At 36.6% G+C, this 18,385-nt stretch overlaps 1 protein-coding gene across 4 annotated transcripts in view; it reads right to left on the bottom strand.

Annotated features, from left to right (window-relative positions):
- SPIN1 (spindlin 1) overlaps positions 1–18,385 on the bottom strand; it is a 56,108-nt gene that overhangs the window by 26,400 nt on the left and 11,323 nt on the right. For all 4 annotated transcript variants that reach the window (XM_076361880.1, XM_076361881.1, XM_076361878.1 and 1 more), the window contains exon 2: positions 881–1,106. In XM_076361880.1, coding sequence (XP_076217995.1) covers positions 881–932 — 52 coding nt within the window. In that variant the 5' untranslated portion in view covers positions 933–1,106. The remainder of the gene's footprint in view (positions 1–880; positions 1,107–18,385) is intronic.

Raw genomic sequence — 18,385 nt, 5'->3', positions numbered from 1 at the left:
TTACCTAAATAAGTTCAACTAAAAAGCAAATAATTCAACAGAAGAATGAACAACATTCATCTGTAAGCTTTTCATCCTCAAAATGCTAGTCTGTAGAATTCCTAACTTGCAAATGGTAACTTCTAGTCCCTGTCCCGCACTAATCCAGGCAGAATGCGCAGCCGAAGCGGAGTCTAGCTTAATTTATACAGGACCAAGTATCAACATACAGAACAATTCTTTGTTGGTCACTTGATGCTTTTTTGCATCATTGCTGATAATCCTTATTACAGAGCACACAAGACTGACTGAGATTCATTAGCCTTTCAAGCTGCAAAACTTTGAATAAGCCTAACTAGTCCTAAGAGTGAATGCTTATTCATATTTTGCATTTCTCTGAATAAAAAATTGCTTTAAAATATCCTTTGACTAACCTATTTCAGTTTAAAGATCACACACAGCAGCAACAGTATTTAAATTTTTGTAGTGTTTTCAAGACATTCTTTTTTACAAGAAGAGCTGATCAACTCAGGTGAATTTTTTTTTATATTCTGAGATGAACAAGAGAACAAGAGAAATTGTCCCCTTTATACGTCACTAATCCTACAACAAAATTGATTTTGCTCCTTTTTAGAATTTTATGTAACTTACAGTTCTAATAAAACTTTGATATTATAGACTATATTAAATGCTTCTTATACGTATGTCTATACTGCTAAATTAAATTTACATATGCCTTTTCAATTCATAAGCTTCCTAACAAAAGTAAATGATCTTTTAAGACAGGAATGATAACACCTTCATAAAGCCATTAACATATATATATATAAAAAAAATCTGTAAGTTAAGAACACTTTTTACCCACTAAAACCAAACAAAACCACCCAGAAAAACACCTCACCTGCATCAGCTCTGGACCGCTGACCTGGTGATTTTCCAAATGGGGTCTTCATTCATCTGTGTTTAAGTGAGCAGCAAAGCTGCTGGACTAGGGTGAAAATCCAGTTCTTCCCAACTCCCAGGGTATCTTCTTATTCTTGGAATAAGACAGCTACTTATTAATCCACCATTCAATCATGAATTTGTCCTTCCTCAAGTGTAGAAGATGCACTTTTAACTACAGTACTCTGAAAAACAAAACAGGTAAAGTATAAATAGTTTGATTTGAGACTTGGTTAAGATAAGCATTAACTGACCTGCTTAAGATAAAAATATTTTGTTTCACTTTAATGCTTGTTTTCATACTCAACAGAAGTTCCTTCATATTCTGTTACTCTGAAACATTCAGCAAACAGAGGGCATTAGGCAAGAACACAGCAAAACAAATACTACGGCTGCTACTTTTCCCTCATATTCATAGGCAAGTCCCATATCACATCGAAGTCAACTACAAACAGAAACGAAAGCTTCTTAAAAACCACTGAGCTTAGTACAGGGATGAATGACTACTAGCTTAGAAGAAACTGTACTACCTTCACCAGAGGTGAAGTACAAATCAACTGTTTACATTTATTAGAAACAAAAACACCCTCACACCCACATAGCAGAACAACTTTGCTTCACAGAAGTTAAAAAAAGTCTGTTGAAAAAATCCAACACGTAAAAAGGCACCAAAACACTGATTCCACTGCAATGACCACTCAAGCCACCAATTTGTTGAGTAAGTCATCGGTTCATAGAAGATCTGCAGAGGTTTTTGGCGATTCTCTACACCTAAACTCATCAGATTCCTAAAACATTTAGTCATCACATTCCTCTAGATGAGGGAGATAAGCGAGGACAAGTTTTTAAAGTCCTTTTCAGGATCAATTACAGAAACTTGTGATCACCTGAAAATTTGAAGTACAGGTTGACTTATTTCAGACTTCCAACATTTTTGGACAGGAAACATTTATCCAGATTAATCCATTACTTCAGTGCTGCACATGGCTAAGACAAGAGAGGTCAGATCATCCTCTTAGCCCCGTTTCCTTAAGAAATGTCATTGCTGTAATCATGTTCTCTGTAATCTGTTAATCCATGCTGGTCTTCCCTCTTTTACTTCAGTTTTGGAACCTGCTGTCATTTTTCATACAGGGGTTAAAAAGAGGAATGCCCCTAACTAGGGCAACTAGTGATCCAGCTAAGGGAAAAAGTGTAACTTATGCTCGTGCCTTACTGAGTAAGGGAACATACAAGGACACGCCTTGAGGTATGGTAAAACCATTACGCAGAAAAATGCATTTACATCTAGTAACACTTGCCAATTCTTCCATGAATCGCATCCATTAACTTCTAGGAACATTAGAGCAACACAGAGGAATACTCTTAGGAAAAAACAGCAACAGGGAGACAAACATTCAGTAATTTGCAGTTTTTAGAAAGATCCGTACTATGGAAGAGCTAACTTAAGACAGAATTCCTCACAGCCAGGAATTCGTAAGAATTTGTGAAATTAAAGTTAAAAATTAAAAATTAATTTACAGGAACTTGGTAGTTTTTCCACATTTCATCTCTTCCTGAAATCTACCAGTGTATACACAGCAATGCTGAATGATACCAGAGCGACAATAGTAAACTTTTGAAAAGCACTTGAAGATGCAATAGGAAGCAATTAGCTTGCTTAACTACTTTACTAGAACACAGTGTAAGGATTGTTTTTCTACTAAACTCAAAAATATTTTACTATGGATTAAAATACGTTAGCACAGAAGCATCACTGATTACGAAAACAAACTGAACTCAGAGCACTGATGTGATATACTACCATATTCAGTCTCACAGGCACTGCATAAGCATACAAGAGACACCCAATTTTTTCCTCCAGGAGAGCTGTTAGCTGAGAATCAACTGTAATCTAGTGTTATATTTTTCCACTTAGAAAAATCCACATCAACAAAAAACCCTACCCCCCCCCCAAATAAACCAAACAACCTACCACAAAACCACAAACTGAAAATTCTTCAGATTTAGAAACTAATATGCCCTTTTGTAGCAATCTGTTGACCTGTTATTCAAGAAGCTGTAAATATTTCGTAACACCTGTATGTATTATATACTTCCCCGCCCCCCGATTTCCAATTCATGGCAAAAATATAAAGTACTATATAGATATTTTAATTTCACTGGTTGCTAAGTAGCTATGTTTATAAGATAACTAAAACACCACAAAAGTTGTGGTTTTCTACGAGTTAACTTTTTTTTTCAACAGTATGTCCCCAATCATTACTATGCCACAAATCTGAAGTCATACCTCTAAAAAGAAAAATTACTTCCCAATCCTTTTAAAGTCACAATTCATTTGCTAGCACTTAATGAGTGTTTCACTGTACTCTCCGAACCTAAGGACACAGGGATACTGAAGTCAAAACCCGATTCAGCAGTTCAAACTGATTTTCTAGAAGCTAAGCCAGTAACTGCCACTAATTCAAAACCTCACTGAAGATTTTCACTGAAAGCAAGTGAAACTTGAGTTTTCCTAAAACTAGCATTCTGAATTCAATTTACATTTCAGTTTCACACTGACAGTTCTGAAGACATTAATAAGGAGGGATAAAACCTGATTTTCTGAAAATAAACTGATGTACTTTGAGAACATCTTGACTTTGAAAGCATATGTAACTTGAGTCTCACTTACTTGATTAAAAATAAACCAAAACCCATAAAACTTAGGATTCTTAAATATGATGAATAACAAAACAACTCATTTAACGCCATCATGCAAATATCTTAAACTCTTAATACGGAAGATCATCCAGAAAAAAATTAACTCACAAAATGCAAAACCTTTTATTACAAAATATTATTACAAGTCTCAAAGAATGTCATGTTCCATGTAAAAGTAGAACAGTTTAACATGCTTCCGACGTATTCAGTAGCAATAAGCTATACTGTTAAGGAAGAGTAGAAACTCCTTGTTCGGATGCATATAAGATGACTTACGAAACAACCAACTTTTTAGGGCAATTCTGTTGATAGCAGCAGATATAGCAAAACCAACACAAGTAGCTTTTTTGGATCCAAACTGACACATCCAAAACAAGTTATACTAGTCTTTACAGACTGCCAGTAACTTTCAGAGGAGAAGTGCCACTGCCTACCAGTTAGGCACCAATCTCCCCAACACCTGACAGCACAAGTCACCAGCAGTGCAGCTGCAGGTTTCGGTTAAAGACAGGCATTCTTCTGACTTGTCATCAGCTGCAACTACTCACTCAGCCCAGGTGCTTTGCTTGTTTGTTTCCACAAACCTTCCTAGATCATAGCACACTTACATAAAAAAACCCAAACAATGTGGAAATTAGATGACTACTTTGTCCACTAGTGTTCTAATTATTGTGGAGTGTTTCACAGAAGGTTAAGTGTTAGACTAAAACTGCAAGCCCTACAAACTGTCAATCATACCAGTTTTAGTAAGAATAGTACAATCATGCTATCAGAGTAGGGAGGAAGACATAATATTAAGGCAGAAAAAAAAAAGCTGTGTTAAAAAATTATTTCTGCAGTATAAAGGCAAAAGGAGCAAAAAAGCACGCAGACTGCAGCTTTCTCTGTGAACCAGCTTAACCCCCTCTATAAACTTAGTTGTTTAGAAACATTAGAATGTTTTTATGAGCTTTTAACTCCATGAAAATAAGGGTAACCACCTAAAACAATTCTCTAGCTTAACTTTCAGTTAACTTTCATGCTTGTTTTTCCACCAAATTACATGCATGTCACTACAACACACAGTACAATGTTGTTTACTGCATTCTAGTGAAAGCTTCATGACCCTACTACCCATGGGAGAGGGATGTTAGTAGCACAAAAACATAGTTGTGATAATTAATGCTAATGGCAGCAAAAACACAAAGTTAAGTGCTTCACTCCTAAATAGCATACCTAAATTTTACCATCATGAAAACAGAAGGAAATAGTATCAGAACATTTGCTGAGACATTGCTTTCAGGGTAAAAGTTTGGAAGGAGAGGGAGAGTAACAGCATGTGTTGCTTGTATCTCTTAAATACAGAACTGCAAATTCAGATTATACACCCTTTGGTGTTAACTACAGACTCCCACCTTCTCAGGAGGTCTGTTCCTGCTTTCAGAGTTACCAGTGAGCAGGCCTTCTGGCACCACCTGGCGGACTCCAATATTTTCACTTTGACATCTAAAACATTTCTCCTGCATGCAACTCCCCCCCTGTAAGTTTGCACTGATAGTTGTTCAGTGGAGGACCGGCACGTCACAACACATCACAAGACTGTTCGGTGAAAGGAGTCATTCTGAAATGAAATGCATCAGCTGAAGAGATTCCTTGGTAAGCGGTATTTTGTTTTCCGTAACTCAGCTCAGAACTGCTGGTACATGTTTCAGTTGAAGTAGTACCACGATTTCAGCACTAACAATTTGGATGAAGCATGTATGTTATTTAGACTCCCTAATTCTTACTGTATGAACAGAAAGGATCATCCCATGCAAGTCTTCTGCACCCTCTTCCCCAAAGGCAATCTTAATGTTAAAATATCTCCTAAATAACAGGGGGAATAAAAATATATGCCCGGTTTTAGTTTGAGTTACTTCCCCCCCCCCCCCCCTTCCTTCCCTAATAAAAAACCCCAAACATTTTCCTGTGGTGTAAGAATTCAGCCACTCAAATTCCAAATTTATTTTGAAGTATCCTACGGGTTCATCCAGCATATTGGTTATTAAGAACTTTTTTATCCTATCACTAGGATTTTGTGTGGGTAATAACATCTGATATATGAGAAGAAACATTACAGTATGTAAACTCTGAACATAGAAGTGATTTACAGCTGACAACCGTGAAGAGCAATACATTTCAGTTATGGATTTATAAGCTGAAAGACCCCACAAACAAAAAATCAAACCCCAGAGTAATCACATTCAACACTACCATCCTGGACAACTGCTTAAAATCACAGGAAGAAAACACTATATCCCATTTGGACATATTTTGCTGGCATCTGCTCCTTGAAAAGCCCTGGATTACTGCGAAAGAGGTCAATTTCAGGAAGTTAATTCTAAGCACCCTACAATGAAGGGTAGGGTGTTTGTCTTAAACATTCACAGAAGTACACATTGCATTCTTAAAAGAAATAAAATCCATAGGTGAAAAACAACTGTAAAATGTGAGATTTCCCAAATGTTTTCCAGCCCAAGAAAACAGTTGATGAATCTGACTAGTGCCACATCAGTGAAATTGATTATTAAAGTTTAGCTGTCTAGAAATTAAGCACTGAAGAAGGCAAAGTCTCTCCAGATAGTAAGAACTACTTTTTTGAAAGTTTAGGTATCTAGAATCGGAACTCTTACTTTTTAGAAATACACCAAGGTGGCGCTTTCTAAAGTGCATCTAAATCCTTCTGCAATCAAAGGATTATTTCAGACTTTCTAGTCAACTACAAATTACAGTGATGTCACCTCATTTTCATCTGACTGGCTTGATATTTTATGCTAGCCCACAGTCTAAACTCCATTTCCAACATGAATGTGGGATTCTGGCCTCGAAAAGCAGCAGTCTCCACAAGTGGCATACCATAAACATAGTTCCAAGGGATTCCCCATGAAAGGCACTGCATTTACACATAACAAAGATTTTACTCAGTGGGCCATAAGTGGAAGCAGAGAGTAAATAGTAGACTGTCCAAGATAAACTGCCCAGAGATGACTCAACTAGCAGGTCAGCAGAGCCTAATAGCTATCTGACAAATAGCTATCTGAAATCTGTTCAGTGAAAGCACAGAAGTACCTCAGATGTGTTTCAATTTACCTTCTTTTTTTCCAGTCTAGATTAAAGCTATTACAGATGATTAGCAGTAACTTTTGACCATAATAGCAGCCAAAAATTAGGCACATAGTGTAGCGCAGCGTGTACTGTAGTGCAGCCTGCATGCCTATCATATTATTTCTTTCCCTCTTTCTCTCTCAGTTCCATCCCAGCAATCTTCATATAATCTTTATCTGTTTGCACAATACCATTGTTTTCACCTACCATTCAGGTACGCCTTAGAGAGAATATATGGCTTTCTTCCTCTGCAGTATCTTTCATGTGGATGATAGTATTTTCAGTGTATTCAAACACATGACCTAATATTCTAAGTATGTACGAACACATCATAAGAGAACTGGTATTCACCTTCAGGGTTACAAAGCCCCACGTTGTACCAGTCTAGTTTTTCTATTTATTCTTCATTGGGGCAGGAAAAAAGCCCTTAGAACAAATTGTCCAAAGATTCTTAGCAAACAAAAGCAGAAGTTGAAGCCTGATCCATCAGAGACCTGGAATTATCTTCTACAGTTTCCCACACATAAAAGTTAAGTAGGAATCTCAACAAAACCTGCAAGAAGTTCCATTATTCTCTCTCCAATATCTGTCCAAGTAGTTTAGGAAATCACTGTGTGGGAAGCTTGAATGTGCAGTTATGGTAATGAAACCCTACTCTAGAAGCCTACAGAACTATGAGATCAATGCCTAAAAAGTCTTCCCGTAAAAAGATTTCTTTTTTACCATGAAATTAAGATCATAGGACAAGGATAAAGGATTAAGGATAGAATTGATTAGAAGTTTAACTTGTTAACAGTTAAGGCACTTTTAAAGTGAGCCACATCTATTTTCTTGCTGACTTCACAAATGGTCAGAGGACTACTTTTAGAGAGCACCATGACTAGACATTAAGAAGAAAGTTAAGTGCTACAAAGAATTAGCAGTTACCCTACACAGACTGCCACCCAGAAGTTATGAAATTGAACTGGATGTCTCTGCCAATTAACATAGAAAGATCTGTAAATGTTCTCAAAGGCTTGACATTATGCCTCAGTGTCATCAACACTTCATGCAGCAGCAAGATGTAATTGCCCAATAATTAAGAGTGACAATTTTGACAGATATTAAGTAAAAGTTTTATAACTAAACTTCAGCACTTGCATCGTATCAAAATCACTTTATACATTCAAAATTGCCTAAAACTATGACTTCAGATTCTTTTAAGAGAGTAAGAGCTGTTAAATGAAAGAGAAAGTGGGAACAAGAACCCAAATACATACATTTTTGATCAATGAAATCTGATAGAGAAGCTTGATTCACAACATACATGTTAAAACTATGAGACAGTTTTCCCTTGATCTTATTTCAGCAAATTCTGTGCCACTAAGAACACTGGAAAACACAGCCCACAATCAAATTACAGAACTGCAATATGAACTGTTGTAGCCCAAGCTGTTGAAACTTGAAGATAACGTAACTAATGTTTAGATTTTACTTAGATTTTGTATTTCAGAGCAATAAAAAAAAAATCTGCTCAAAGACTATGAAAACCAAACACAAAGCAAAGAAGCAGCATACAATACAGTGCATCCTGAAAACAAACTAAAATACTCTTGAACCTTATCTAAAAATTACATTTAAGAAAAGTACAATTCAGAAATCAAACCTGGAAATATCAAAGTTAAATTCAACTTTTTTTGCAAGACACTGCTTGGTAAGTTAAAAAAGCCTTCTAAATTATTTTTAATTTTTTAAAAGACTTTTATTCTACAGAACTCTGGGAAATCTTTCCTCTTACTCTAAAGCATGTAAATCATTATGAACCTTTTTCCTAGTAGGATCCTTGGAACTTGCCACAATGCATTGCTATTTAATAAGAGTTAAACAAATATTAAAGGTGAAGTTGTGCACCTGTGACATTTGCGTCACTCTAATCACATACAGCTTTCTTTATAAAAACACAATTAATTCTTTCTATGTTCTTCAGAGCTCTGCTCTTCACATATTTCACAACATTTTAAGTACATGGATAATAACCGGTTTAGAGGTGAGATAAGCCTTAATGAGCGCACAACTGAAGTGACCATTAATACTGCATATGTATATTCAAGCGCTTCTATTGAGGGTATCAGGTTAAGAAGTCTGTGCCACTGTCAGCACCTAGCTTGCCTGGCTCTGCCCACACTTATTACACATCAGTTACCCTTCCAGATTGGCTAGGTCTTTTTACCTGTCAAAACCACTTGTCACTCTACCATAGTTTCTAAAGCTATCTGCCACTCCAGAATACTGAATTAAAGCAAACCAAGAAGTCTTTCACTTCTTTCTAAACTTTGTTTAAAGACCATATTTGCCAAGCACTGCCTTACACTCTTTCTGCATTACCCTTCCCCCTGACTTCAGCCTCCAGTCTTCCTTGCATTTACATGTCATTTTACCATTGCTTTACAGAAAAATTCCTCCAGTCATTTGACAATGACCAGTACGATCAGCTGCCCAACTTTTTTTTTTTTTTTTAACATAGTTCCTCATACCAATACTCTCTCGGGATCACTGCAACATTTTTTTCTGTCCTAGCCTATCTGCAAAACTAGCTGCAGTACATGCTTCTCTACGGTTTCTGGTTTCTCACCAAGGGCTACTTGTCACAAATAGCTTTTAGCCAAAACCTCTGAAAAACTCTGCCTTTCAGTCAGTAACAAAACCATTAAAAAAAGCATAAGGCAGAACACACAATACAAACAGAAAAAGTCTCACTGGTCATCTTCAGCAGCACAACAAATGACACACTAGTGAATTATGGCTGCAATCCTATCCAGCTCACACAATGCTGGATAGAAAGAAAACATATGCAGGGACTTAGGGAGCTCTGCTGCCGAATGCCAGTTGGTCTCTGCTAAGTATGCATGAACAGGAATTGCTCACTGCTTCTTTGTTCAGAATTGAAGTTTTTCATTAGCAGTTCACTAGTTTTTTTTAGTAAAAACATGCTATGTCCTTATCAAAGATATATATACTCTTTATACTCTTCAGTTTCACCCCTCTGATCTAAAGGTTGAAGTATTGGATCAAGAAGGCTACAGTTTCTTTCTACAGAAAAAATAAAACTATTTTTCCTAGTTATATCATCATGAAGACAATTAAGCAATTTTGGCTGAAGTTTTATTAGAAGTTCACTCCAAAGAGCTTAAAGCATACATCCAGAATAAGAGATGCAAATCTTAATGGCCGATCTCAGGCAGTCAAAAGCAATTGCAAAAAAGCCCTCACAAATTTGAGCATGAAGTAGCTTCCAGCAGGAACAGAACCATGGGCAGACTCACAGCACCACAGTCCCCAGTACCACAAAATTCTTATATGCCCTCTTTAGAAGCATTTCCCAACCACATTATCATCCCACCAGTCCAAAATGCAATTAGAGAAAGCCATTTTTAATCCCTAATCTTACACCAATGTATTTTGACTGGCTCCTACACACTGTTCGTTCCACCATTTTGTTAGAGGGTGGGTATTTCTCCAAAGTTTTAGAACCAGTGGTCCCCTTCCAACCAATGATCTCTCATTTACAATTAAATTCATAAGGCCATCCAAATTAATAAAAAGCCTATAGCAGAAATTCAGTTCATCAGCTACTACCTTAATGAAAATCTAAAGGTGAATATGCTTTCTAACATATTGGCAGCTCTTAGTTCAAGCACTCATTGCATTGAAGCACTGAATCTTCATTAATGAATCATGTTTGTCAGAAAACTTTAACTGGTATTTGCCAAGTCATAAGTCATTTTCAATTAAGTATTCAACACTTTTAGCCATCCAACAGCAAAACGCAGGGCACACATAAGCAAGTAGTCTGCAATTTCTTATTTTTTAAGTTTAAAAGAGAAAATGTTTTTAAAAATATTATTTAAAATATTAGTTGAGCTATCCAAACTATTGCCTTTGTACTTTAAATGAGAGCAATATTTTCCATCACAATACATAAAACTCAACAGCTCATACACTTGATCTTATGTTACTAGCCACAACTTTAGGAACAAGAGGCAGCACAGGATTTGGAAGCATGTTTAAAATTTCCTTCCAGTTTAAAATAAGTAGTTTTACCAAATTCTACATATCGACCAAAATTAGTTAATATTGTTAAGAAGCAAAATCCTGCCAAACACTATACTAGCTCTAACTTCACCAGCCTTCCTCCCTTGATGAGTGAATATGCAACTGAAAATAGTTGATCTTCCTCACCGTTCAGCAGCAAACACTTAGGAAGAGAGCTAATGAAAATAATCACTAGTCAGAATGAATTTCAAGCACATGTATCCATGCATACACAACCGTGTACCGCAAGAGAGAGAAGTATACTGGTTAATTCAAGTGACCTCTTCCCCTTGTGAGTTTAAAAGGTGGAACAGCTCTAAACCCAGAAAGAACTTTACCTACTACAGCTGAACACAATACGATTATCACATATGACAGATAAGCACTTTGCATACATTAAGCAAGGGACAGTCTTGAGGTATACAGAATGAGTAAGGTAACCAATATTTCTAGATAAAGAGCAAAAGTTTTCCTGTTTTATTGTTAAAGTCAGCAAAATAATTAAGGCTATCAGTTGTAGATGTACAGGAAATCCATTCCTGTTCTATGTACGCAGGGGACAGTTTCCCTTTCACAGAAGGCAATCACATAGTATTGTTCTTTCTGACCTGCTTACTATTCCTTGCTTTGTTGAAACAGTATAGATATGTAAGTATATGACTACTAACTACACAGGAGTTTCTTCCCTGTCTTCTGCAGTTAAAGAAGTTTTCAGAGCAGGAGCAATTCTATTTACAGTTTTCTTATTTTAATGGCATATTTTATCACAATTAAGACATGACTTTATCTACTCTACATGGCATGCAACCTGTGACAACAAAAACTACTGGTATTAGAAATGCTTCAGGCATTGTCAATGTCCATTTAGAGGCCAAATATTCCAGCTGTGAACAATGCACTGAACACTTGGCACAAGTTTTCAGCAACTCAGCATCTCCCTCTCACGCTGTTTTTAATAGGATCTAAGTATTGCAAAATCCATCTCGAGCTTCTCCTCATGGTAGCTAGTTCCACTAGCAATGCATTGCATTGTTGATTTTTTTTTTTTTTTAAACGAAAAATTATTGTAATTCAGCCTTAGACATGTGAGTTGCACCTCCTTACAAAATAGTCATACATAAGGCTGGGCCTTGCTAGTCCTCTAAAACAAAAGCTAACTTTTCCAGGTTTAAATGTCAATGCCGAAAGGTTTTCTGGATCACCTGTTTTAACACCCAGCTTATGCAATCATATATTTTAGAACTCTCCATTTACATTACATTTAACATCTGTCCACCTGTAAAGCTGGCTGGAATCAAGTTCCTCTGCTGAGGTCTCCTACTAATCCAGTATAACGCTTAAACAAGAAAAGGCAAGTGTGAGTTAACGTGATCTTGTTTCTGTGAGAAGTATTACAAAAGGACGCTTTTCTGTATTGGTAGAGTTGGAGATTGAGCTAATGTCTCTGCTCTAAGAGTAAGATTTGCTTGAAAAGAAACCCCTCTGTTTTCTCTTCCCTTAATTCCCCAGGACACTGGCAATTAAATTAGAACTTCAGTGACAAGTTGGTGAATTTTATTTCTTCTATTACAAGCCTTAACACTTAATTCTACTAGTATGGAGGTAGTCCAGTCACCTAATAGAGTATGATAATCCCAGCCCTCAAAGCAAGATGAATTCATCCCACTGTTGTCTTCATATGGCTTAAGAAAAACATTATTCTAGCTCTCTTTGGAGAACAGTGGAAGAACACTATTTTTTCCCTCAACAGTAGACAACATGATCCATACAATGCCACACCATTAAAAATATTGTTATGCAAAAAACCCCTAACCACGCCCACGAAACTAACTAAACTGAACTCTCAAGTTGTATTTGACTTTTATCAGCATTTTCTTTTAATAGCTTTAAAAAAAAATTGTTACCAACTCATACAAAACTGAAGCAAGTTTTCCTAAAAATGTCTACGTTATTCATCTATAGCTCTTCCAACTACTCCTGAATTAGTCTGTATGCTGAAGGCTTCAAAGACAGGTAAGTGCTTTCCCCTTCCCTGTAATACGTATAATAAAATAGCATCTTAGAGAAGTAGGCCTTAAAAAAGTCCTCAAAATTGTCATCTATTTTAAGCTGTCTCCTTGATGGTAGGTTAAAGTGATTATAGCTAAAACATTTTCCAAGTCTTGTGTTTTCTATTTACTATTCCTCTATACTTTCCATTTTTATTTTTAAAGTATGATGCCTAAAATTCTTCCCTCAGATTTTGTAAGCATGCTTCCATTTTATCTTTCAAATCACTAATGGAACTTGAATGAAAACTAATCCAAGGACATGCTAAGCATGGTTTATCAGAACTCCCCAGGAGACCGTGTAACAAGTTATACCTACAAGAATCTTCTACAGCTGAAGAAACTAACCTTCCCAACAAAAAACTACCTCTCAGTGTGCACCTACAATTTATTTCTTATACTTACAGCTTCCATAAGTAGGTTAAATTAAGCGATGTTTTCATCTGAAGAAGGTTAGCTGATTGATGAAATCAATCTGTTCTGATACAATTCCCTCACAATACTTCACTGTATTTAAGAACACTTATGTTCTAGATTTTCTCTCTCAAAATTCACAAAAGCTCTTGTAACCACTGTTACAGATCTTTATGGTGCAAACATACAGTAATCTTTTAAAACCACAATGAGTAAATAATAATAATTATAATATATATCGAAAATGAAAATGAGTTGCTGCCTCAGACAGGCAGCAACGAAATGTGGCTTATTAGCTCTAATGACCAAAACAATCCAAGATGTGGGACAATTCACTACCAGTTTTTTTTAAATCTGTTTCCTAAAGAGTGGTAAAAGATTGGCAAACAGTTACTTGAAGCTAATGTAAGCTCAACAGAAAGTAAGAAATCCCTATAAATAATTGTAGACAAATTTGCATCATTCCAGCCCATTAGTGACTGAAACTGCTGTTTAAACTGTTCAGAGAAGAACTCTGAACTAACGGGAGAAAGAATCATCCTTTGGCATGGCAGATAATGACGGAAATAAGCAGAAATATGCTTCAGTAAAATCTGTGAACATTTAATTGTTCGTAAAATATTCTAGTGCAGCCCTACAACAACCTTTCAACTTGCAGCCTTATTTAGGTATCAGAGATAGAAGTCACTAAAGTGAAAGCAATACAAAAACCACTTTTATACTCAGCTTTGTGTTGGGTATAACCACCAAATTAATACAGTTCTCTGAACTTTAGGAACTTGCATAGCATGCAGCCTCTGTCACACCTGCATGTACATGATACACTGAGTGATCTTTGCAATAGCACTGGAAGCACAGATATACAAACGTGACTCCTCTTCCCCCTCTTCTACCAAGTAAGCTCACCAGAGACCAGCTAGTTTTTCCATTTGTGGAATTAAAAAAGATGGACAAAGGGGATGACTAACTTCACTTTCATCAGAAGAAAGGTGTACTTTTATCATGCTTTATCTACTTTTCGTCCTTTGTTTTTCATATAAAAGGCAGCAAGAAGTTCCATTAGTGCATACATCATTCAGACCAGTACTGTTGTGTGGGAACTAGCTCACCTCTGTCCAGAGGTTTTTAAAGTTCTTGATCTTCCCCTGATGAACAGACAGGTGCGCCTGCAAGAGATGATCATCTTGGCTGGTCCAGCTCAATAGTTCACAGATCAAGGCTCCTCCCATTGTTTGGGTCTTTGAATCAACTGGAAACAGTTTGGGAACCTCCGATCAAAGCCTTCTTCATTATGTTTAATTATGTGCTGCTCTGTATGTTCCTGGAGTTCTTCAGAGAAAGAAAAAAGGCCAGGAAAGGCCTATAACCCACTACTAAAGGAATCATGCATCAGTGGTTATGGAATTAACATCCAAAGAGCACTAATCTTTAAATGCTGAACCTCAAGTCATATGGCCTGATTAGCAGTAAGCGACAGTGATAACACTACATGTTCACTAAACCAGACAAGCTATCAGTACATCAGCTGATGGTTACAATTAACTATAGGCATAGGATTTTGCCTGAAAGGGAAAAGAGCTAGTCATCAACACGCGCAGGCAAAAAGAAACACTGACAAAACCAAAGTGACAAAATAATTAAAGAAAAACAAAATTCCTGAGGTAAGAGGGGTTGGTAGTGGAAAACGACATACGCATGCCATACCCAGAATGCAATAAGGGGGGGCGGGGGGGGGGAGCTCTTTTCAATTACAGGTTTGAAGTTTAGTCTCACACTAAATGCAATTAGCTTTCTGAAATTCCTTCCAGGTTTCAGGGGGAAAGGACAACTATATGCCTGCCATTTTAAAAATAAATAAATAAATGAATAACTCGGAAAACAAAAGAAAGTTAAGTTCTCCAAAGGTGTATTCCAGAAAGGCTTGCAGGTTTAGTCTGGTTTTTAGGGCTTATCAACAGTAAAGCTAGGTATTAAGTATTTGTCTAAAATTAAACTAATTTAAATGTAATAGTTTTTTATTTGATCTGCCTCCCACCTCAGCAATGTCACAACCAGATTCAGTAATAGTTGGCTAAGGGACTGAATGACATTTTGCCATATGCTTGCTCTTTGAAAAATTCCTTGTTTCCCGTATTAGTCCAAAAAATACATACCAAAAATTGAACACAAGAATCCAAAAAATTGGATGTGAAATTTGGTATTAAAAACACACGCACTGGCTGTTCTTCTGAATAGGAATCTAGCTAAGGATGGAATAAGAGAACTGATTAGTGCCTAATGAGCTTTCAACAGCTTAATTAAAAAAAATTTATGTTGACAAGCACATTCTGTTAAGTTCCACATTAATTCATGTACAGGTTTTTAAATAAAAAAACAGTTTCTAGTCTATTTGCTTTCCAACAGCTGAGAAAAGCAAGTGAAACATTTATCTATACACAAACCTTTTGGTCATCCTTTGGCACAGCAAAATTAATTTTGGAAAAAAATAATTTTGCCCTTACTGCAGTATTATGCACACCTTTGATAGAACAACAATAAAGACACATGCATAGAGCACTTTTAAAGTGTTGTTTTAGAGCTCTAGCCTACTCTTCCCTCAAGCAGCACAGATAAGAAGCAAGACCTCTGTTGTTAATTCTGGAATTATTTGCCTATGCCAACAGAAGGCATAGTTCAATTTCAGTATTCTTCTGTCCTTCTACTATGGAACCATCATAAATGGCTATGAGAGTTTAGCCAAACAGCTTTAAAAACAGTGGTAAAGTTTATCACTTAGTAACATTAAGCTATGATTTCATTTCTTTTTCACCCCATTGCTACAATTCTTCCTGTGACTTTACACAACATACCAGGACTCTGAAGCACAATGACTTTTTAAAGCATCCACATAATTCCTCTTACAGGCAATGCAGAACTACTTGCTGACTAAACCTTGTGTATGTTCCAACTTACTGATTGATCATTTAATAAATGCACAGCCCTCCATGCTTAAAGAAATCTTGTAAGATAATGCTTTTGTAAAAAAATCTGAAGAAGAGATCTAGTATTTATTCAAAGCCAGGAGAACCTTCCCTGCATCCCTTTATCCAAAGGTAAATTTTAACTCACTCCTAATTGTTCAGTCTACTGCAAATTACCTTGCATTTAACCACAGGGCAAGAACATGCACAGACACCAGGCTAACAACTTGTCACAGGTCGGTGTAATTGCCTTAAGTTGTACACTTTTGCATTATGGCAAATATGAAGCAGCTTAGCTTCTCCTTATTGATAGGTAGCTATCTTCCTCTTCCCCTGAATCCAAAAAAACCATATGCACAAAAATAACCATTGCCCAGGATACGACAGCAGCACCTTATTACGCCATATGCTTGCTACCATTCTATGGTAAATGCAAGTGAACTTTTAAGTGTTATAATGCAAGTATTTTATCCTTACTCACGCTCTTACAGATGGAGTTGACCCAAATAATTTATTATAATTGTAAGCAAATTTACTTAGTTTGGTTTGGTAACAGTTACAAAGACAGGTGGCTGGAAACTAGAGGGGGAAATGTCTATTTGAAAAAGTAAGACATTTCTCTGCTTATGTGTCTCCTCATAGGGCATACTTAGGTCAGCCGCCTTTGTTTGAAGACTAGGTTTAACCGCTATTGTGTTAGTCTGAGAAACATTGTTCCAAAGGATCACCTAAACATTGTGGAAGAGCAAGCCCAGGGCAAACATACCTAACCCTGCTGTTAGAAGGTAATGGAATGGTAAGTTACAACACTTAGCTAAGTCTGTTCGGTTAATTAATCACGGCAAATGAAACTCTTGGGTTCACACCTCTTTAGGAGGCTGGCTGATCTTTCTAAGTGACATTTTAACTGTACAACAGCCAATTCCCAACAACCCAGGCTAGTAACTGCTACACACACCTTCCAACATTGAGGGAATGGAAGTTTCATATCATATTTTAAAGGGGGGGGGGGGGGAATCTGCCATTTGACAGATCACTTTCAAACTTTTTAGCTCACCAGTAGTCTGTGGATCATAAGTAACAAATTATTCTTGGACACGTGTTCTGAGACTTTAGAGCCTAGTACACTGAGAAGATGTCACTGCAACGCTAACTGAAAATAAGCATAATTAAAATATTTTCCTAAGCCAGGCTTAAGAATTTGTGACATCAGTTAGTTTTGCAAGAGTAAATATTTTGCTGACATACTTGAAACATTTTTTTTTCTCTCTAATGCAGCAGGCTTCTACAACTTTGTTCATGAAGGTCCACAGTAAAGAACATATTTTGTTTCCTGCATTCAGAGATGACAGTTCATGCACTAACAATCACTGATTCTTATGGTTTACATCCAATTTCTGCAGCTGTTTTATAACTTACTCATGACATAATCACTATTTGTCTTCAAGATGAGCAGTAGCAGGCCACCAATTTGGGGGAGAGGGCCAGAAGACACCAAAAACAGTGTGGGGAGAAACTAAGCCAAGTAATTATACATCAATACTTAAGACTTATGCTACAGCAACTACCCACCAGCTTTAAAAGCAGACAAAACACATGAGCATTCAAAATTCTTATTAGGACAAGCTATTATTCACAGCATTAATTAGAAAGTCAAAATTTAATTGCTATGAGCCTCAACCTAAGTAACCAGTAAGGATATTGACAAATAAGTAGTAATTCAACATTTAGAAAAAACAAAAAAAGCAGGGCCACAAAACACTTAGAGGGACCAGGTTAGAAAGAACAGTTACCCACATTAGCTCTGTATACAACCAAAACTATGACAAGCTGTACTATGAGCCCATTCATTCATGGATTTGAGACACACATGCCTAAACTTCTCCCATCATGAACACCACAGTAACTACAATCATAACAGACAGTGTTTAATGAATTGGAGGTCTCTGTTGGACACAAATACTGACTTCCTCTACTCTGATAAAAATGTAGTTCTCTTTCTTAAATCAGCGGGGAGTAGGGAGAGGAATTAGAGTGAAGTTATTGGATAAATTAAGGCTTCTAGTCACAAAAAAAAGGACAAATAATTTTTTTAGGAATTACTGCAAGGAAAGAGTAAACAGTAACATTTTGCAAACTGAAGCA

The sequence above is a fragment of the Aptenodytes patagonicus genome, chromosome Z (genome assembly GCF_965638725.1).
Source record: "Aptenodytes patagonicus chromosome Z, bAptPat1.pri.cur, whole genome shotgun sequence".
NCBI classification, from domain to species: Eukaryota; Metazoa; Chordata; class Aves; order Sphenisciformes; family Spheniscidae; genus Aptenodytes; species Aptenodytes patagonicus.
Note: the sequence above shows the minus strand (reverse complement) of the source record. Positions and strands in the feature narration are given on the sequence as shown.